Raw genomic sequence first — 22876 nt, 5'->3', positions numbered from 1 at the left:
CAAATGTTTGTTCTCATTTACAGATAAAATAATGTGCTCCTTTTTTTCTGGCTTCTCCTTGTTTTTTCACACTTCACTCTCGCGTTTGTCAGTTTCTGAAAGGATCGGGTTTTCGAATGGCGTACTTTCGGCGTACCCTTGCTACCCTTTGCAAAGGGTGACCAAAAGTGGTACGGTATGGTTAGCTTTTAGGTACCCTGACAGTGGAAACTCGGTGGAAACGGGCCATAGGTGGAGTTTTAAGGAAGGGCTCGCTTTCTCATGAAACTGTGTCTCCTGTACAGTACAGAATGCGTTCAGCTTTCCAAATTTACATAAATCTTCGATCGCTTGCAGTGAGGCTCTGAAGTGCTGTACTGTATGTTTGCAGGTTTTCTCACCAACAAACCCCATAATGTCAACAAAACGTTCTGCATCAAAGCCACCTGCGGTAGCACCCAAAAGGCAGAGGAAGATGCTAACCATCGCACAAAATGTTGGACTTCTGCATATGCTAAAAGAAGGTAGAAGTTATGGGCGTGTAGGAAGCCATTACAGAATAAATAAGTCTTTTCCAACAAATGTTTGGTCCTCAAAACAAGTTTTGATCTTTGGTTTCATTTAATAATACTGGAATCATTTTTCTTTGATGGTTTGAACTATGAGAGTGTTTAAACAAGAGAGAAAAGTGTACAAATGTTAATGCCTAATAAGTGTGTAGTAAAGGGATTTTACTGCCTTAAAACGTCTGTAATAATTGTAAAAAATAAAGCGGACTACTTTGTGGATTTTACCCATTGCGAGTTATTTTTAAAATGTAACTCCCGCAAGTAATGAGGGACAACTGTACACTATTTTGGAGATATAGTCATAAAGTTTTTTTTGTCACATTACATACTCTGAAGCAGTGGGATTCGTATGGTTTTCAAATTAGCTTGCTATTATCGAAATTGATTATTCTAGCTTATTTTTTTAATATGTTGATTTCAGAATGTGGTAAAATCTGAAAACGTGGTAAAAAACAAGCGCAAGGGCTTTTCTTTTTCTGGATTACTTATTAAAACTGTTGGTGTAATGTAAATAAATCAAATGTATTTTCCATTGCACTGTAAAATGACAGTATATGTAAATTACAGTTTCTTTCTATAGTTTCTTTTCATTTATGTTGTGAATTGCATTATGCGGCCATGATCTCTGCTCTGTCGAATTTTTATTTATTTATTTTTTTATGTCGTAAATTCAACTAACTTTTTAACTAACTTTTTAAGTGAGTTTTGTTGACATTTTAGTAGTTTGAAATAATATAATGTATAAGAAATAATATAATCTGTAAAATAAATCTGTAAAAAAACACACAAGATGTACTGGTGGTTTATTACAAGGTCTTTGTACCGTAATATAGGCAAGGCAAGGCAGATAATATACAAAACCAACCCAGACATTATATCACTTTAAACTGTTAAAATGTTATTAATAGTTACTTTTCACACCTTTTCAATGTTAAATGTTGTTGGAAGAAAGATAAGGGTCCCATAATTCAATTCAAAAGCATAGATAAATGGGGGAAAATAACAACATAAATCACAAAATACGGAAAACTGCTAATTTACACATATTTTTTTAAAGTGTGAAATAGCAAAAATCTGTGTTCAATGCAGGAATCACAGCCAGATTTTATCCCATTATGTATGCAATAGATAGTTTTCCCAGTTTGCCTTGTAAAACATTTAGGTTTGGCTCAGGAATCAATCTCAAAGCATAGGTAGTTTTCTGGCTGGTTGTTTGAACTCTGCTTTGACCTTGCAGGTTCAGCTCTAAGAGGAATTCAAGATAAGCTCAATGCTCCTCTTTGTTTGTCTTTTGAGTATGCAGGGCTCAACTTCGTTTGGATTTCAAGCTTTGCCAGACGTGCAATTCACATCTTGGTTCCTGAGCAAATCAAATGTTGCTATTCTCATATACCTTTGATTATTATTTAATACACAAAATAATTTTCATGTTAGCATTGCAGATTTAAACCCTCCAGTCCCATTTCTTTTCAAGAGTTGATTTACTTTTGTGAAAAGGTTTTTTTGGGGTTTAATCTTTAATTCATTGGTCTCTCACAGGTAGCAGTGTCTGTATCTTTTTTTGACCCCAGTGTGTCAATACTAGATAAAATTTCTCTCAGCACCTGCTAAGAGACTAGAAATGGGGACCAGGTGGATGAAAGAACTCAATTAAAAAGAGGCAAACAGGAAGGCATTACTGCAGAGAATGGCTGGAAATGGAAAATTTTGGTAAACACGTGCCGTCACCTGGTCAGTATGTGCTTGAAAAATTAGTTTTTAGTTTTTGTAAAATGTTTTGATGGATTTAGAGAGTTGAATACACTCATATTGAATTATAATTGACCGTCATATAAAAAAGTCATAGAGTAAGCGAAAAATGAAAGTTTCTAAGGTTATTGACCTTCCATCTTTTTTAATAGAATTTTTATTAAGAGCTTTGCATCCGTTTAACATCCCTGGAACCTTTTAATTCCACAAAACAGTTCTTCATAGTGGAAAAAGATCAATAAAATCTTCTATATAAGAACTGTTGAACTACTGAAAGGTTTTTATTATGATTATTATTATCATTATTACAGTGAGGGAAAGAAAACCACTTAAATTAAACCTGCCCTCAGCATCTACTTGTTTATTTATAATGTTTTCGCTCTTTCTTGTATCATGATTTTGGAATAAAAATTAAATATTTATTAATGATCATACAATATTTTGAAATAATATAATGTATGAATTATCTTGTCACCGATAGTTATATTTATTTTACATTTTAAATTATTTTATTTAATCAGCACTCTGGATGTCACAGTGATTAAGACTGTGGCAATATGATTTAGTATTGGAGCACTTAGGCAGGGTTATTTTTTATAGCATCTGTCATTTTAAGTCAGTATTAGCATAAATGCTGGCAGAGAACTTTGATTTATTTCATACTACTGGTTTCAGTGATTCTTTCTGATTCCAATCTTATTCGCATCCTTAATAAAAAAACATCACTCTTCACACATCACTAGCTCAAGTTTATAATGTGCACAAAGATTATGATGCTTAAATGTAAGTTTACAGTACTCTTTTCAACATATTATGGTTTGGGACATACTAATTCTATTTTTAAATACTATTTAAGAATAGATATTATGTGAATTGGGAAGCAGTTATAGTCAAACTCTCAAATGCCAGTAAACAATATACTTTCACCATTTATTGACCATTCACTTGTTTTAAACCTGTTTAAGATGAAAATAATGATATTTTGATAAATGCTGAAAACCTAAAACCATTGACTTCTGTGGTAGAAAAAAAAACGATACTATGAAAGTCAATGGTTAGAGGATTTATAGCTTTCTTATATTGTGTTCAACAGAAAAGAAACAAACACAATCAGGTTTGGAACAAGTGAAGGGTGACGCATGATGACAAAAATTTCAGTTTTGGGTGAACTATCCTTTTAAGTGACATTATACATGTTTTCCGGGGGTTATTAGCCTCTTAACTAGTTAAAATAAATTTTAATGTGCACATTTTACCTATAATTTCCAAGACTAAATTACAGATTTGGAGGTGAGAGTTAAGGGGTTAAAGACATTTGTGTTTCACAGATATTCTTGGCAGATTAAGACGAGTTTAAAAGTACTCAAACAACATTTGTAATACTTATCTACTGCAGAAAACTCATTCTCTGAGAAATCTAATTCAGTCAGAATCAAGTATTGTCGAGCTCTGTGCCCCAATTTAGTTTTCACATACTTTTAATTGAACTCAACAAACATGAGTTGTGCTGCTTGTTCAAAATTGTTTTATAAAATCAGCTGAAATTAGCTTTTTTATTTTTAGTAATTCTGTAAATTTTTTTATACAAATTGTTTTATGTTTAATCCACTTAACTAAAGTTAACTTAATGGTTTTGTTTTGGGACAACATGATAATGAAGGAATTTTGAATGTATTACGTATGCTTTGTGTGGGATTTCATTAAGAGGTCAGAATGTTGACAATAAAAGTAATCTTAGGTGTTTTAAAAAAGACTTGTTCGAATTTAATCTTGACTTAGTTTGAAGTTTTAGAAGAGTTTGAGTGAGGTTTTGAGGTTATGGCTTTGCAAAAGAGTAGCACTTTGGGTATTGACAGCCTTATTAACAAGAGTGTTTGTTGCTTCACTCAGTGAGCCAGATCAGTCGCAGTCGGACCATTATTAAAGCAGTTGTTAAGTTTGAACTGTAATAAATGAGAAAAAATTCCGGTTGTCCATTAGTGATTGAGAATAATTGGCTCCACAACAGTAAGCTGTGTTCCAGGCAAGATTTATTTACAAGGTAATTCAAATGAAAATGTTTTTACATAATTGGTGCTAAGTACTTTTTTTTTCTCTCAAGGCTTCCAAGCGCCTGAAAATGAGTAGAAATAACACAAGTATAATAATTAATTGTATGAATAAATTAATAATAACACAATTCAGTTACACCAACTATTAACGCAGAAATGCCCACTGACCTAGCCCGGGCTTGAACCAGCAACCTTCTTGCTGTGAGACGAATGTGCTACCCACTTCGCCACCGTGCAGCCCCTAAAAATTTAGTATTTATTATAATTATCTTATGGTTTATTTTAAATGTAATCCATAATTATATTGTTTAGTATTACACCCATTTTTGCATCTTTGTGATCCATAATTTGGGCCGGCCAATTAGGTTTATCAAACAGCCCACAAATGAGCCATAATATTCACTTTTTCTTTTCAATGCATGTCTAAAAGCTGGAAGACACATAAAAGTCAGTATTTCTTCTCATTATCTAACATTAGCTTGTGAACATGCGAGATGCAGAGTTGCTCTCATTTTTTGACAGCGTGAAAGATTTTACCAAGTTGCTTTGAAGGATACAGGCTCGACTTATATGTAGTAAAACTTTAAAATAAACTTTTCCAATCCTCTTAAAGGGATAGATCTTTTAAAAATGAAATGTATAGGTGAAGTCTTATTAAAAATCATTAGCCGCCCTAAATTGTTAGCACCCATGTATATTTTTCCCCCAATTTCTGTTTAATGGAACACATCTAAACTTAATAGTTTTAATAACTGGTAAATGGTTTGTTCTATAAACAATCAAAGAAAAAAATGCTTACGGGGCAATTAATATTGACCTTAAAATAAAAAAAAAAAAAACTGCTTTTATTTCAGCTGAAATAAAACGAATAAGACTTTATCAAGTAGAAAAAATATTATTGGAAATATTGTGAAAAATTCCTTGCTCTGTTAAACATCATTTGGAAAATATTTGAAACAAAAGTGGTCTAATAATTTTGACTTTAACTGGTTGTCACCATTCAAACTTCACCATTAAGCGATTCTAACCCTTTTTGAGTTCCCGAATGATATTTTGGAACCAGTATCCACTGTCTTCCATCCTGAGAAAATAATGCAAGTCAGAGGTGACCAGTTTCCAACATTCTTCAAAATATCTTCTTTGTGTTCAGCAGGAAAATCAAAAGTCATACAGGTTTGGAACTAGTAAATGATGACATAATGGTTGAATTACAATTTAAACCACCTTAATCTACCTTGAAACAATATTGCAGTGTATCCATATAAACTTGCATGTCGTTCATGCGTAGGAATGATAAATGAGGACACGCTGCTCTTCATTCTGTCCCTGCGGAGACTCTTGTTTACTTGTGTAAGAGTGTTTGCTCACAGTTGTTTGTACCGGCAGCTACATCCATACATCTCTAAGCAGTCTCATGCCTCTCTGAATAGCAAAACAAAATCTCAAAGTTAACTTTTTGGAGCTGTAGAGAAACCCATTTATTGGAGAACTTCCATTTTACCCGGATGCACTTCAAGGGCTTTGCTGTTCTCTTTCCGATTTCCACAAAGTTGATAAGCTCTTGGTTCGTTTAAAAGCTCCAATCTTGCATTTCGGGTTGTTGAAACGGTAATGCATTTGAGCTGGTTCTGTGCAAGGCCATAAATGCCAATAAAACGGGGGTGAAGTTATTGACGTTTGCAGAGGACGGAGCGTGTGATTTCGGTTTAAACGGGGTGTCGGATTGAATTTAATTAATAGAAGTATCCTTGGGTGTCCTGAAAGGGTGGAGAAATAATTGCTGCATATTGATATTTCCTCCTATACTGATCTCTATATCTTCTCTCGTTTTTACAGTATGAATTTAAGGTGAAGAATATCAAAAAGAAGAAAGTCAACATCATCGTGTCTGTGGACGGGGTAAAAGTAGCCCTGCGGAAAAAGAAAAAGGTAAGCTTTCACTCGTTTGTTAATTCTTGTTTTAATTTGTGTATTTTGTTCATTTAGAAATTAAATCTATAGTTATTTGTTCATTGATTTTTATCTATTTATATTTTCATGTGATTTTTTTTAATATAATTTACCTATATACTTATTATTAATATAATTGTTCATATTTTTTTACATTATTTATTTATTTATTTATTTATTATTTTAACCATTATAGTATGTAAATTGTTCATTTTCATTTGTTTATTTTTTTATTATTTGGATAGTACCATTTTTGTTCATAAATAAAAAATGTTTTCATGTATTTATTTTCATTCATTAATTAATTCATAATTTCTTTTATTTTTTTATTTTTTTAGATATTTGTTATACATATGTACACTCACCGGCCACTTTATTAGGTACACCTGTCCAACTTCTCGTTAACGCAAATTTCTAATCAGCCAATCACATGGCAGCAACTCAATGCATTTAGGCATGAAGACATGGTCAAGACGATCTGCTGCAGCTCTAACCAAGCATCAGAATAGGGAAGAAAGGTGATTTAAGTGACGTTGAACTTGGCATCGTTGTTGGTGGCAGACGGGCTGATCTAAGTATTTCAGAAACTGCTGATCTACTGGGATTTTCACGCACAACCATCTCTAAGGTTTACATAAAATAGTACGACAAAGAGAAAATACCTTTGTGACAGTTCTGTTGGCGCAAATGCCTTGTTCATGCCAGAGGTCAGAGGAGAATGGCCAGACTGGTTCCAGCTGATAGAAAGGCAACAGTAACTCTGACATTTGGATGGTAGGGTCATAATTTGGCATCAACAACCTGAAAGAATAGATCCATCCAGCCTTGTATCTACGTTTTAAGCTGGTTGTGGTGATGTAATGGTGTGGGGGATGTTTTTACACACTTTGGGCCCATTAGTACCAATCGAGCATTATGTCAACAATATCTAAGTATTATAGCTGACCATGTCTATCCATTTATGACCACAGTGTACCCATATTCTGATGGCTACTTCCAGCAGTATAACTCACCTTGAAGTGCAAATCATCTCAGACTGGTTTCTTGAACATAACAATGAGTTCACTGCACTCTAATGGCCTCCACAGTCACCAGAACTCAATCCAATAGAGCACCTTTGGGATGTGGTGGAACGGAGATTCGCATCATGGATGTGCAACTGACAAATCTGCAGCAACTGCGTGATGCTATCATGTCAATAAGGACCAAAATCTCTGAGGAATATTTCCAGTACCTTGTTGAATCTATGCCACGAAGGATTAAGGCAATTCTGAAGGCAAAAGCGGTTCCAACCCGGTACTAGTAAGGTGTACCTAATAAAGTGCCTAATATATATATATATATATATATATATATATATATATATATATATATATATATATATATATATATATATATATATAATCTTTTTCATTAATTTATTTACTGTGTTATTTTTTTTTTTTAATAATTACTGTGTTATTTTTTAAAGTAAGAATTACCTGCATCAGCAACACAAATGTTTGCTGAAATGTATAATTATTTAGTAATTATTTATACTTATAAATTGTGTGTGTGGGTGGAATGCTTAAAAATAATAATTATTGTTATGTTACTTATTAATATGTAATTTTAAATACACAAAGCCCAATGAATTGCAGCATGAACTCAACATTTTCCTATTTTAGGCACCAGTAAATCTTTTTAAGATCTTTAATTGGCTTTTATGAATGAATATTCTCTGCTATAAATTGTCAAGCTGTAAATTGATTCAGTGTAAGTGTTAATTTCTACTATGAATGCATTTTGTAACATCTGTAGAGGAAACTTGAATCAGTGTCAAGTTGCTGTGGGTGAACAGCGTAGATGCCTCATTTTCAGTAACAATAGCTGCAGGTTATTATTTTGATGGGGATCATGGTAGCCAGCGTTAAGCTTGAAGTCTGAGGGTTTTAACATGGGGTTTTTGAGGTCAATTGAGAAAAAAATCGTATTCACCCTTTGGCGAGACACCTTTCCTTAAGCTGTTTTCCAGGATGCTTTTGTCCTCTAGCAAGACCCTTGCCTCAAAGTTAATGGGTACAGTCAGTGCCTGCAATTTCTGCATCTTAAGTTACCCTGAGATGTTCATTTAAACATAAATTATTGATTTACACAGGTGCTTTATCTCTTGGTTTAATTTGGAGCTGGAACTTAAATGAGAAAATTGATAGAGCGAGCTTCTGCCTGGGATATATTATCATATATTAAAGCCTAGCTTGTCGTGAACTGAAATGATCACTTTCATTTCCTGCAGAAAAAAGAATGGACCTGGGATGAAAGCAAGATGATGGTGATGCAAGACCCAATATACAGGTGAAGAGCTTCATGAAATATCTCTTTATTTTAAGTGAAATGGTTATGTCTATGCGTTCTGAGAGTGAATGAGTAATGCTGTTTGTCAGTGCTCGATGGGAGGCGTTTAGTGGACAAGGAGAGTAAAACGATTGTCTTGTTTGTCCATAAACTGTGTACCTGAATATAACATCAGTCACTTAAGAATGAAGATTGACTGTCATTTTATTGGCTGTCGTGACTCTTAGGTCGTCTGGTATGATCAAGTTACAGTATGTCTAAATGAATGGGGAAACTGTAGCGACTCTCTTTTAGCTTTGAAAGGGACCCATTATGCAATATCACTTTTATAAGGGGTTTAAACACATTTGTGTGGAAACAGTATGCGAATATGACCAGCTTCTACTTCTAAAAATGTATTATAATCACACAAAAAATTTATTATAATCACACTTGATAAAAAAGTCTGTAGAAATACTTTAGAGTGAGAAAGTCCCACCCATTGTTGACAATGGCTGTTTCTCAATTCCAAGAACGCAGAGAATGGACTCGTGTTCTTGTGGAGACCGGTTTTGCCAAGTTACCTTGGAAGAACAATCTCGGGAGACCGCAAGACTAGAGAATGCGTCCTCTGAGATAAGAGATGCTGCGTTCTTCCCTGCTTCTTCCTGATGGTGCCATGACATTCTCGTGTTTTTAATGGAAAATTATTGAAACATTACAGCATTCACACAGTGATTTATCGTTTACCCCTTTTCACAAGACCTTAAAAAATGTGTTGCACAATACAAATAAAACAGATTTTAATACGAATTTCAGCAAATGTTTACTTTCACCATCTCATTTAGGGAAACTCCTGAGATAAATAAGTTATATCTTGGAATTTTAATAAGAAATCTATATTAAATTCTGTGCTTCCCACCTCCTTTATTCAGCCACAATGACATCTGGGACTTCTCAAGCGAGTTTTGCACTCAAGTCTGCATCGATGCATCTTAGATATCAAGAACACATCCGGGAACTTTCACGCATCCTGCGGGCTTGAGTTTAGGAACTAATGTGTAGTGTAGCTGATGATGACGCCACACAAGAACACAAGGGCGCAAGAACGCTGAAGAGCACATATTGAGAAACAGCCAATCTCTCCCTCATTAGCATGGGATGCTAGTCTTGTTTTTGAGTCTGCCACTATGCTGACACATAGGCATTTTAAGCTCCATTCTCTTTTGGAAAGAGTGCTGGGAGTACAATCTCATTTGAATTTAAAGTGACATTCACCAAAATGCCACAATTAAAAAGCCTAAAAGTCTAAAAGGGGGCAGTTTCAAAGAGTAAAAAAATTTTGGGGGGGTATTTTGAACTGAAACTTCACATACACGCTTAAGGGACATCAGAGACTTATTTTACATCTTGTAAAAAGGGGCAAAATATGCCCCCTTTAATGATAATAATCACAGGTAGAAATGGGCAATCTTAGTTGAACAGTACCACCTTGAGCCATGCATCCTTGCCTATTCTGTGAGCATTTACAACAGTATTTTCTTTAATTCCATAGTCTGACAGAGTTTACTGTCTTAAATCTGGACAGAATGAAGAAAATAACCCATCAAGTTACTTGAGTTAACAAATATCCTTGTCATGCTTTTTCTTGACTAACATCTGTGTAAATATAATTGTTTTAACACTACAGGTAGAACAGAAAACCTATTTCCCTGCTGTGTAAATGTAGACCGATTTGAGTTTTGTTTTCAGTATATAACTCTCCACTGAAATCTAACTGGATTGCAGAAACCTCAGTCAAATTGCATCTTCTTGTTATCCCCATTATTTCTCCACATGACATGATGAGACCTGCCGCAGATTTTGCACAGTTTTTTACTTAGTGCTATTATAGTGCATAACCAACTTTTTGGTTTGTTCACACTTCAGCAACTGCTAAGAATTTTAGCCAGTTTTTTCACCACACAGAACATTTTGGCCCTGCTCTGCTCACCTCAGATCAGTTTTGTTTTTCTTGTTTTGCATTTCCACAGCAGTTTAGTACTGTTTAAAGGGGGTGTGATTATCTCTATACTTGAGAACATCTGCACCTATTCTGCTGACCAAGATGCTGGCATTTTACATGTCCTTTTCTTGTGGTGGTATAAAAAAAGGTTTTTAGCCGTGTTTGATGCTGGTAGTGACTGTTTTAGATTAGATTAGTTTAGATTCAACTTTATTGTCATTACACATGTACAAGTACAATGCAACGAAATGCAGTTTAGGTCTAACCAGCAGTGCAATAGCAGCAAGTGCAGGATACAGGTATAAGTTATAAAGTGCAGTTATAGAAAAACTATGGTGATATTTACAGATGGATGTACTATGAGCATTATATACTTTCTCTGAACAATCAATAATTAGCAGTGTGTGTATGTTAAGTTTGATAATGGTGTAGCTTGTTTGCTACCTCATCCATTCATTCATTCATTCATTTTCTTTTCAGCTTAGTCCCTTAATTAATCAGGGGTCGTCACAGCAGAATGAACTGCCAACTTATCCAGCATATGTTTTACGCAGCGGATGTCCTTCCAGCTGCAACCCAACACTGGGAAACACCCATACACTCCTGCATTCACACAGACACACTACGGTCAATTTAGCTTATTCAATTCACCTATGCTGCATGTCTTTGGACTGTGGGGAAAACCCACGCAAACATGGGGAGAACATGCAAACTCCACACAGAAATGCCAACTGACCCAGCCGGGGCTCAAACCAGCGACCTTCTTGCTGTGAGGTGATCGTGCTACCCACTGCGCCACTGTCCTGCCCACCTCATCCATGGTGGTACTAAAACATGATCAGGTCCTCAAAAGGCACCCAAAAATGAGCTGTACTCAATCTAATTCTTATTAATAGGGTTATTAGCTTAAGGAACTTGTGGCTGGGACAATAAATTGATGCTTTGCAGAACAAGAAAGTGTTCTGCATTAATTCTGAATTCTTCTAAATGCATTGCAATTATCTCTTAAACCGATTCTGAGGTTTTCAAAAAGCCACACGCTGCCAATTCTTGCACATACCACTTAAAGGTAAAACAGTCATTAATAAAGGTAATGATTTAATGAAAATGTCTTTAGTGAATAACAAGAGTGTTCATAGTGAACTGTTTATTGAAATCCAGAGGAATAAGTGCAAGTTGCAAGTACATTTGACAACTTGCAGTACATGACCGAAAACACCATTGCTCTTCTTCGTGCTCACTAAGAGTGTAAATATTAAAAACTAGCCTATAGAACACCATCTGCTGTTTAAAACTAAGCTTAGAGTTGATTTTAGAGAGAATTGCAAAGCGTTCTTAAAATCTAAGAATTTATCCATCAATCATAAAATATCAACATATACATATCCTAAAATAAACTACAGTGAAATATTCTAAGTGTACCCTAATTAGACAAACCCATGTCATACCAAACAACAGCACAGTATTTTAAAGTGTAACAACAGCTACACGTTCAGAAAGCTGATATTGGCAGAATTTACTGTTGCCTTTTTGTCCATGGTGAGTTCTTTTCTTAGCCTGAAGAATATGTATGCACTACAGATTATCATAAGTTAAATCACTCCTCGTTATTGCTGTGCCGTTTAAAAGTTTTTTGAGGTTTTTGAAGGGAGTGCTTGATTAGATTTGTTGGCCAACTTAAGAGTTCCTTGTTGACTGTATGAATGCAGTTAGGAAAATGATCCAAGAAGAATACTTTTTTTGGAGAAAAGGGAGTGATGGTAAGTTCTTATGTCTGAGTTCTTGTAACTATCAACCATAAAAGCTGCCACACATCCTCATCCATTGTGCTACACTTCAAATGAAGCTAAAAAAAAATCAAAGGCGTGCATGGTTAGATCCGCATACGTTATGTAATTCTGCTTCATAAATCGAGCAAACCCTCCAGTCACAAAACAGAACAATTGAATAAATGAGAGAGAGATTTAATTGCACTCCATTTCATTTAAGTAATTAGACAGTAGGAGGCTCAATTAACACTCAGACTAATCTTTTGATTATGCAGATTAGGGCATCCAGTGTTTCTTTTTTCTGATTGAAAAATCAATGTACATTGCACAATTTACTCTTTGTACTGCAGCATATTAAATACAGCTTTAATAATATATTCTGAAGCATTTCAGGAGAATAGAAGTGAATTGTGAAGTGAATTGTGAAGTGTTCTTTGTGTTTGCCGACTGTGTCTGTCAAACCCTGTATAATGAGATGTTGTGGTTAGAGTTCAAATCTCAGGATTAGCCAAAAAAAAAAGGCAGTGGTCTGAACCCTTGTGGTGACTGTCATACAGCTGAGACTGCAGACAAGGTCATTCTTACCTCCCAGTCGTTTGAAACGCAGCCGCCGACTGTGTTCCTCTCTAAGCTTTTCTAAGGAGGATGCAGGACCCAATTTACCACTCGCTGACAGACTTAATGAAAAATGAGAGTACTAGCACACTATGTCATCAGTATTAATCTTCTCTTGCACTTATGGCTGGTACTAAGCATCAGGGTGATCCAGAGCTGGCAGGGAACAACTGCATTGTCACTAAAACTACTAGCAATGCTAACCGCAAGACTGTCTTCTGAGACTTAAAGTAAAAGGATGACAGGCACCATGTTATAAAGCTCTAAATGGCTTCATGGCCATGACCTGATGGCTGCGATACAGTGTTTGCTTGTGTTCACAATCCCACAGCCACCTGGAATACTGGTATTTTATCTCGGATTCAGTTGATCTCTGAGGCTCAAGGGCATTCAGTGAACCACGGTCGGTTTGTGTGTCTGAAAAAAAGGATATACAGAGCCGTGAGAGCAGTTGGCGAAATAATGATTTGTTTTCTTTTATAGCTGCTTGTTAATGATCAAAGCTACAGTGCTCAGGATATACAGTATAAGTACACCCCTCACAAATATCTCTTTTAAATTCATATTTTTAATAGGAAGTTAGACAATATTATATTTGTGCATATACGTTAGATTAGTCAGTACTGAATCCAAATCTGGAGCTTATCTAACAAAATAACTTACTATAATGGTCTGAAAACTAGCACAGCCAAATTTATATGTTAGAAAAATATTAATTATAAATTTAAAAAAGAGGAAAACTCAATAGAAGCAAAAAAAAAGTGGAAAAATGTAGTCATAATTTAGTTTGTAGGTTGTAATTTTCTTTGCAATATTTTGCTTGAATTTAATTGTATTATCTTTCAATTTCTAAATATGTTGTATGACTAAAATATTATTTTAATAAATATATCTGTTTAATAAATCTGTTTTGTTTAAATGCACCAGAATACGTTGCCTATATTCACTGAGAAATGGATGAATATATTCATTTTCAAAATGGGGTGTACTCAATTATGCTGAGCACTGTATCAATATAACACTATATGAATTTTGAACTTTTGTATTTTTTGTAGTTGAGGGTTTTTATGTTTAAACAGTAAATGTTTTAGCATTTAGCAGTAAAGCATTTTAACACTTGTGCAAACAAAATTATATAGATATTTATTGTGTTTATCATGAAATTTGAGGTGTATGTTTCAATAAACACGTGTATATTACTGAATGTAAGACTATGTTCAAACTGAAGGCAAATGTGGCCTGAATCAGATTTTTTGCCCACATGTGACTCAGGTAATGACAGTGAACAGCTCAAACCGCATGGAATCTGATCTTTTCAGTTCTGATTTGTGCCACTTTCAGTATTAAATCAGACACAGATCTGATGTTTTGCAATGCGACCACAGTGTGAACAGTTATGTAGAATTTCATGTGACTTTTACATAATATTTGATCCTCATACGTCATCATTTTGTGCTGCAAACATCATCTACTCCTCAGCAGCATATAGAACGGCACACATGGCAATTACTTTACCACAGAAAGTTGGTTGTTCATTTTGAAAAAAAAAAGAAGGCAAAACTGGTGCTTATTAACCAATCTGGTTAACAATTGAGGCAAGAATTGATCACAAAGCCGAAGAGCTTTGGGAGGTGTTGCAGATAGGGGATCCATGCGCAAAGGAAGGGCACTTTTATTTTAAGGATGAATTTTCTCTCAGAGAGAAAAAAGGGCAGGTTCTCAAGCCCCCCTTTTGCACGTGCCCCCCCAAAAAAAACCTTTTGCACGTGCCTGTTGTTTATAACTGAGTAAAATAAAATAACTCTGGAAACAGATAAACCAGTTCCGCCTTTACAGTTCAGTCTTCAGCTGCTCATAAACCCTTGATGAGTTCACTACACCGGTTGACAGAAAGACTCAGATTTATGGTTGTCATAAATCATAAATGATCAGTGTTTTCTATCACAAGTGACTTATTTTAGGTTTCAAATGCCAAAATACACATTAGTAGTAGCAGGACCACCCTTTACAGTTCATAAAATGCACCATGGTTGTCTGTGAAAAGGGCAATAATCATTAATCAGAATCTGACAAGGTAACAACAACATAATTAGACATTTTGTGCATTCCACAACTGCACTTTTGTGCATACGGGTCAGTAAAGGACCATGATCTGTTCACAAAGCAGATCTGATATTGGCCACATTAATAACACTAATGTGAACAGCTATGCATAAAATCTGATCTGAGAAAAAATCTGATTTGAGCACTAAGCCTTGCAGTGTGAAAGTATATGCCGAGTTCAGACTGCATGATTTTCAAAGTAGTCGTGACACAGATGTTTTTACACTACATGACTATCTGGGTTAGCGTTTTGTCGCTGCTTTGTTTACACTGCAAGATGGATCAGCGACAGGGGGGTTCACACTGCATGACTTTACAAAAGGAAGAATCCCTGACAACTTTGTCCAAACTATGTCTCACAACCAAAAACACATAGTAAATCTTTTGTTATTAACCACATACTAAAAAAGAAGCCTTTAATGGGGTAGAAAATGTACATATTTGCTCACCTGGGTTTGAAGTGAATTAGCAATTTCTCCTCAAATTTATTCTTTTTTGACCCGGTTGCGATACTGCTCTGATGACGCGTCAAACAGACACGGGTGCTCCTGACTAATTTCCACTAGTTTTTCCTCCATTTCTTGGGTCCAAATAAACTGAAAATGAGCACTTTTAACTTCTCCCACAACCTCCCGCTGGCCTGCAGATACCTACACTAGTGGATGCTGCACTCTCATTGGCTGTAGGTGATCGTCAATGCTATTTTTAATCAGTACACATTTCACACGGCATGATTTGATTCGCCGACAGCTCCAGATATTTAGCATGCCAAATGTCTCACGGGCATCGGCGACTCATCTGTGATTGTCTCGAATTGCCTCTTTGATAGTTTATAATGTGTGATTTGTTACTTGTGTGAACGAGCACCGATTTGCCTGTGATTTCAGGCATTTGTTGGCGATTTCTCAAAACCTGTCAGCGAGTCAACATCGGGGCTAAAATCATGCAGTCTGAACTCTGCATAGGCGTGTACATAGTAAACAATGCACATTTAGCAATCGTGTCAATCACTCAGCTCAGATATTTATTAATTGTCATCTGTTTATGCAGAGGCTGATATTAATTACTGGCTGTGTTTTCTTTGACATTATGAGCTCTATTTTAAAGATCTAGGCGCAAAGTCTAAAGCACATGGCGCAAAAGCATTAAGGGTGTGTCTGAATCCACTTTGGCTATTTTAAGGATGGAAAAATTAGATATGCGCCACGGCACATGGTACAACAGGGCTGTGCTTATTCCCTTAAGGAGTTATAGATGTGTTTTGAGCATAACTCATTCATATTCACAACCCTTCCAAATATGGTCAATATGGAACTTCTGATACTAGGCATATTTTATTGGAAATAAATGAGCATATAAAATCATTTCAGAAGATTTTTTTAACTTGCCTAAGCCACATACCTACTATGTAGATATCAGAGAATAATTTAACTTATTGAATTAATGTACTATATGGCACCTTCAAAATTGTGAGTGTTTAGCTTGTTTTTTATACATTATTGTACCTCCATAAATAATTGTCTTAAGTACATTTCCTTATTTTTATTTTATTATTCTCATTTATTATTATTATTATTATAGTTTTTTATTATATATATATATATATATATATATATATATTACATTGGAATTTTAGTCTAGCACTTGCAATCTGTTTCTAAATTCTATTTTTTATTTGCAGTCCTTGATTTTGATGCTCAAACCAAACAACAAGTACTTCTGTTTGTAACCACTGAACGTTGTTGTACTGTTCAAATATTAAAATTCAGCCTTGAATATTAAGCCATGCAATAATTCTGTTCATCAACACTTCATCTTTCCTGGACCACAGTGCTGGGATTGCTCCAAAGCAGTAGCCAACATCTAAATCAGCACAGTTCCCCAGATTGCTTCATCTCACAGGAAACACGAGAGCACAGCACCCCCTTACAATATGAAAAGCTTTCTCCATCATCCTTGCTCAAGGGTATACATGTAAGCACGGGTGCGCTTGTTCGTGTTTGTTTGTGCATTGAGGAGACTCTAGCCATTAGTGGTGTTTTATGAATACACTCCCATTAGTCCTGGAGAATCCTGAGAATACATGACTCCATGATTAAATTAACCCCAACCTGATGGATACCTCAGATACGTACTGGTGTATTTATGTTTATGCAAGTTTTTCAAAATTGGCATGCATGTGATCTCATACTGCAGATTGCTGTCATATATTGTAAAAACATTGGAACCTATTATATGCCTGGCGCAATGCGGCAACAAGCATGACGAACGTGTTTTATTTTTTTATCAGTTTCAGCCAGCACAGAAATCTTTTTTTTTTTATCTTTGTAAGTTTAAATATAGCAAATGCGTTCATTTCTGCTTCCATGTGCATGCTGGTTTGAGAAGTATAGGTGTGTTAAGGCGCATGGTTAGCACGTTGCTGTTTTGAGGCATTTGAAGTAGACTGCACCATTGACTAAATTAAAAGCTTCTCTAAATTCAGTGGTGCAAGGTTTTTATTTGTTTTTTTAAAGAGCATGTCAGTGTTTTTTTCCTATGGGGCTCCAAAACACACATACTCATTGCTTAATACACATACTGGGATGTAAAGCAGTACACAAATATCTTTAAATATGAAATATGAAGAAATTTAAATGTTAAAAAAAAAATTCTACATGAATATTAAAAATAAATGGTACCGTCTCCTGTGCCTTCTTTACCAGAGGCATAGGAAGATTGGCGTTTGCATTTGGTTAATATTGGTATTTGTAGTATTATTTATTATTTGCATATTTATATCTGTTTTTAGCATTTGTTGTTTAGATTTGCCCACCTTTTGGTTTTAGAAATGTATGCATAACCAAATGGGTCATATGAATAGGATGTGTGTTTGGATCTAACGTTTTGACCACATTTCATTGTTATAGTACCAAATCTTTGCGCTTAACATACAAAATTAAATAAGCAAAGGATGTCTTCGGTGGAGCACATCCACGACGGTTTCTCGAATCCAAGCTTGAATAGAAGAGGCTCATGTAAAACGAACACAGCATTGTGTAATAAAAACTGACTCTTAAAGGGAATGGTAGATGAGACTCTAATTGTTTTAGTGCACGTTATGTCCAAACACACCTATAACTAATTACGAGAATAAGGACAACTCTTTTAGACCATGCGCCAGGCACACAGACTGTTTTTGGCCTTAAAATAGCAAAGATGGATTCAGAAATGCTTTTAGTGCTTTTGCACCATCTACTTTAGATTTTGCACTTAGATCATTAAAATAGAGCCCATGGTCTGTTGGATCACTGCTTATGATCCTCGCATTTCCTTCAGTAAAATCTAAAATAACCAATCCCATGTTCGGAACCATGCCTGGTGCTTAAAGACTTAATTGGTTAGTTTTGTAGTTTGCAGTGTAACATTTTCAAATGTTAATTTGGGCTACATGAAGTGTTGATTAAATATTCTTTGAGTTTTTGTACACTGTAAAACCCAACAGTCAACTTTATCAAATGAAATGAGTGTAGTTAACTCAAAATTTACTGAAAGTTATTTCTACTCATTTGAAAAGAGTTTTGAACTCAGTGTTGAAGGTAATGAGTAAATTAAATACCTCATTACTTCAATTTAAATGGAGTAAGTTCACAGTACTCGTATTGATTCGTTTTTTTTTAACTCAAATAGTTTGTTGCAATCGGTTTCCTTATGGTTTGACTTGACTTAATTTATTGAGTTTTACAGTACTCAGTTGGTTTGAGTTCTCTTCATTTATTGGGTTTTACTGTGCTCAAATTGCTTCATTTACTCAAATGGATTAGGTTTACAGTAGTCATTTGGATTAGTTTTTGAACTTGAATGGTTTGTTGCAATCTGTTTTCTCAAATGGTTTGAGTTACCTTAACTTTTTGGGTTTTACAGTGTAGGATTATAGTACATTAACACTGTACAATAAGGCTCCAACATAGTTAACATCAGTTAATTCAGCTAAATTCACGATGAAAACTACAAAAACATTTATCTCTACTAACGTAGTTAACTACTAATAAAGCATTAAAATTGTAGCCTTAATCTGATTACAAATCACTATTTTTTTATTTTTTTGGAGTTAATTACTTATGAAATTCAGTTGTATTTTTTTAAACTAATATTAACATGGTAACAATTTTTTTTTCTCACTGTTTCTTTTAATCCAATAACTATATTAATTAATGAGTCTTTAATGTGAAACTATTGTACTTTATAATCGTTTTGCAATTTAATTTGGTTGAAACATGTATTTACTCTGAACATGAATAAGCAAAACACTAAGTATTTTTTGTATTATAGCTGTGAAAGCACTTTTTTTGCAACTTAGGTGTGATAATACAGTTTACCGTGATAGCATAGCTAATGAAATTCTCCTGTCATTGCAAGAGGAGGAATACATTACAGTATATAGTAAGCAAAAAGCCTGCAATCTCAAGATAATAAATAATAAGGGCTGGTTTTTGTGTCTACAGGCTGTGATCAATGTGTTTATGAGTCTCCTGCCTTGAAACGTTCACTTAATCCATACACATATAGTGTGTGCGGCTGATCGCTCTCTGAAAGAGGAGACAAGCATTTGAATCAGGCCACACATCTTAATTGTAAATAAGCCTTTGAATCTGGCTCATCTGAACTACATTCGCTGTTTGAATAACAAACACTGCAAGCTTGCATGGACCGTCGAATGGCAGGTTTATAATTCCTGGTGTGTTGGAGAGTTGGATTAATACGCATATTTCAGTTTATCTCATGCAGCAAACAGAACTTTATTTGTTGTTGAGGCTGATTGTCTGCTATGTATTCCTAGGGAGTGTTTGTTGTGAGACGAGAATTTCATATATTGCTTTGAGTACAATTTAGCCAGCCCTCAGTATAATTTAGGTCTCAATTCACAGGAAGCATAAACCATTGTTTGCTTTCTGCGCGTCTGTTAGAAATGCATGCTATATTTAGTTGTAATTTAATAAATGTGAAAAATTTCATCATATATTTTATATCCGCTGTTATATAAACTTTGTTGATGTTATTATATTCATTGCTTGTTTATTTTAGTTCACAGTGTGTTTGCTGATGTTAATAAAACCAGTACAATGTTTTGCTATGTATTATAATCTATGTAGATTTATTGAGATAAAATGGGTTAGATGTATTTTATTCAGCACAGGCTTATTAGAAGTGCTTCAGCCTACACTCAAAAAAAACCTCATTAGATAAACTTAAATTACTTCAACTTCAAGAATATAGTTTTTCCAACTTTTTTATTACTGAAAACAGTAATAAACTAATTAATTTACGTAGTTGTAACGAGCTGAAGTAATTTGTTTAGGTTTTCACTTTTTACAGTGTAGATTTTTTGTGAAACCACAAAAACATATTTCAATACATTTTCACACTACAGGACACACTAAATGACTAATAAAGGATTATTTTCATGTGGTTCTTTGCGAAACACCAAATAACTACCACAAAATGGTGTCTAACAAATAGGGATGCAACGATTATAGATTTTGGCTGTATGATTATAGTCTGAGGAATAATCACGGTTCACGATTTTCACAATTATTATGCAGTTATTAATTTCAAAACATGAATAGCTTAGAAAAATTACACGAAAACTTTAAAGTGTTATATATTCCTGCTCAGTAACTAAATAATACAGCACAAAAAAAATAATAAAAAATAAACAATAGTCCATTTCTCTTTGGACTTAAAAATAAATGAAAAAAAGTTGTTGACATTTAAACATAAGTAATAATTTTACACTGAAAATAAATGACAGAACAGTGAATAAATAAATAAAGTATTTTGTCTAATGTAAATCCAAGCATTATATTAGCTAAGTATTTTCCTTTAAAGAGGACAAATGTAGTCAATAACTGCTGAACCTCAGTCTTTTGATCAACTATATTGATCAACTATATTACAAAAACTGTTTGTAGCCTGTGTGTACAAGCTTGGAACTTTAAACTAGCGCACAGTTGGCATAATTTTATTTAGCTGCAGCAGTTTTGTTCCGTGCAGAAATGCGGTGTTGAGGAGCCTTCACGATTAATTAACCGTGACGAATTAAAGCTCAGTTAATAGTGAAATCGGTTAATCGTTGCATCCCTACTAACAAACATATCTTAAGTGATGTAACTGTCGCTTTTTGTCAGCTTTTCAAAGGGTAATATTTATTTCTAATCCATTTTACAGATTGTAAGTATAATGTTTAAGACTTTTATTACTATATTATTATAATAATCAAATTTGTTAAACAAATCAGCCAGCACAACAACGCGTATCTTACTACCAATTTCATTTTTTGTTTACTCAACTTTTGTGAATAAAGCAGTTCTGTTGATTTAAAATAAGTTGATAGTTATACAGTAAATGTTTAGTTGAGTCAACTATAATTGTTTTTTTTTCTGTAACATTTTTAAGTTGTGCCAATTCAAAACAATTGCCAGTAAACTTAAATATCAAAAGTTGAGTGAACATAAACAAGTTAAAGGAAAATAATTGCACCAACCTAGAAACTGTAATAACAGCAAAAAAAAAAAAAAAAGTAAACATTGAGACAATCCCAACAAAACATTTATTCCAAAGACCAATTTTAAGACTGTTTTTTAAAAAATGCCTGTTTAATGTAAATACGTAAATTAACCATCATCATGACACTGTACAAATGAAAGTTCTCCCGTTGTTTATTCCCTTTAGTCTTGAATTCACATGAGATACTTTTTTTCTTTGAAGTCTTGTGGGTCTATTCTTGAGGAATGATCCAATTTTTCTTGATCCAATTTTTTACTTTGACAAACAGCTGAGGAACATCCCGCACAGTCCCGAAACACACACTCGGCCACAAATCCTGCGTCTGCATTCACAGCCCACTGAGGCCTGCATCGGGCTGATTCTTTAAAAGAGCCGTTTCAGTATGCAGACCACCAAAGTAGCTTATTCCTCAGATTCACTCACTGTAGCGTCGGCTAAAATGAAGCATGAAAATTCAAAAGAGCTCATTCTAAATGCCATCTCATGCCTTCATAATACCTGCTTTATTAGCTTCTCATTCTCATGCTGAAGCCGTGGACCATAATTGAGTGAGTGTTCGAGAAAATCTTATCATGTAAGCCATATTTCTACTGCCTGAATGTTTTACCGTTATAAAGGAGAGACTGTTTCTTTTTCTTAATTTAATGAGTCTTTCTATAGTGGTGCTGTTTCACTTTATTGTTTGCTTAATTTAATGCCACCCACGCATTAACCTGATTAGCCAGTATTTCAGTGTTTTTCTTCTGCTCAAGAGTTTGTGATTGGAGGTCAGATACAGAAGGTCATTTATACTTGATTTTGATGTGGATGCCAAATGCATTTGCTTGTGATCATTTTTCGAGGAGTAATTGGCTGCTTAGCTAGTGATTATGACTGATATTCAGGGTGGTTTTGAGTTAATGCGTCAAATTTGAAATGATACACTCAAAAATGACTTTTGCTGGTTGTTCAAACTACTTACTTAAAATGAGTTAAAACAACGCGATTCTTACTTGTTTGGGAGAGTAAACTTAATTTTTATGTTCAATCCACTAAAATTTTTGAAAACGATTATGTTAACTCAATTAGTTTGTGTTGGGACAACATGAAATTGTGTGGAACCCAGCATTTTACAGTGTTTTTCAAATACAGTACATTTTTTATATGTATGTGTGACCTTGGACCAAAAAACAGTTATAAATTGAGATTTATACAACATCTAAAATAGTGGTGCTCAACCCTGTTTCT

At 34.5% G+C, this 22876-nt stretch overlaps 1 protein-coding gene across 2 annotated transcripts in view; it reads left to right on the top strand.

Annotated features, from left to right (window-relative positions):
* nos1apa (nitric oxide synthase 1 (neuronal) adaptor protein a) overlaps nt 1-22876 on the top strand; it is a 214550-nt gene that overhangs the window by 61400 nt on the left and 130274 nt on the right. For both annotated transcript variants that reach the window (XM_056460125.1, XM_056460126.1), the window contains exons 3-4: nt 6185-6277; nt 8574-8632. In XM_056460125.1, the coding sequence (XP_056316100.1) occupies nt 6185-6277; nt 8574-8632 (152 nt within the window). The remainder of the gene's footprint in view (nt 1-6184; nt 6278-8573; nt 8633-22876) is intronic.

The sequence above is a fragment of the Danio aesculapii genome, chromosome 6 (assembly GCF_903798145.1).
Source record: "Danio aesculapii chromosome 6, fDanAes4.1, whole genome shotgun sequence".
Classification (NCBI taxonomy): domain Eukaryota; kingdom Metazoa; phylum Chordata; class Actinopteri; order Cypriniformes; family Danionidae; genus Danio; species Danio aesculapii.
This window is presented reverse-complemented; position numbering and strand designations above follow the sequence as displayed.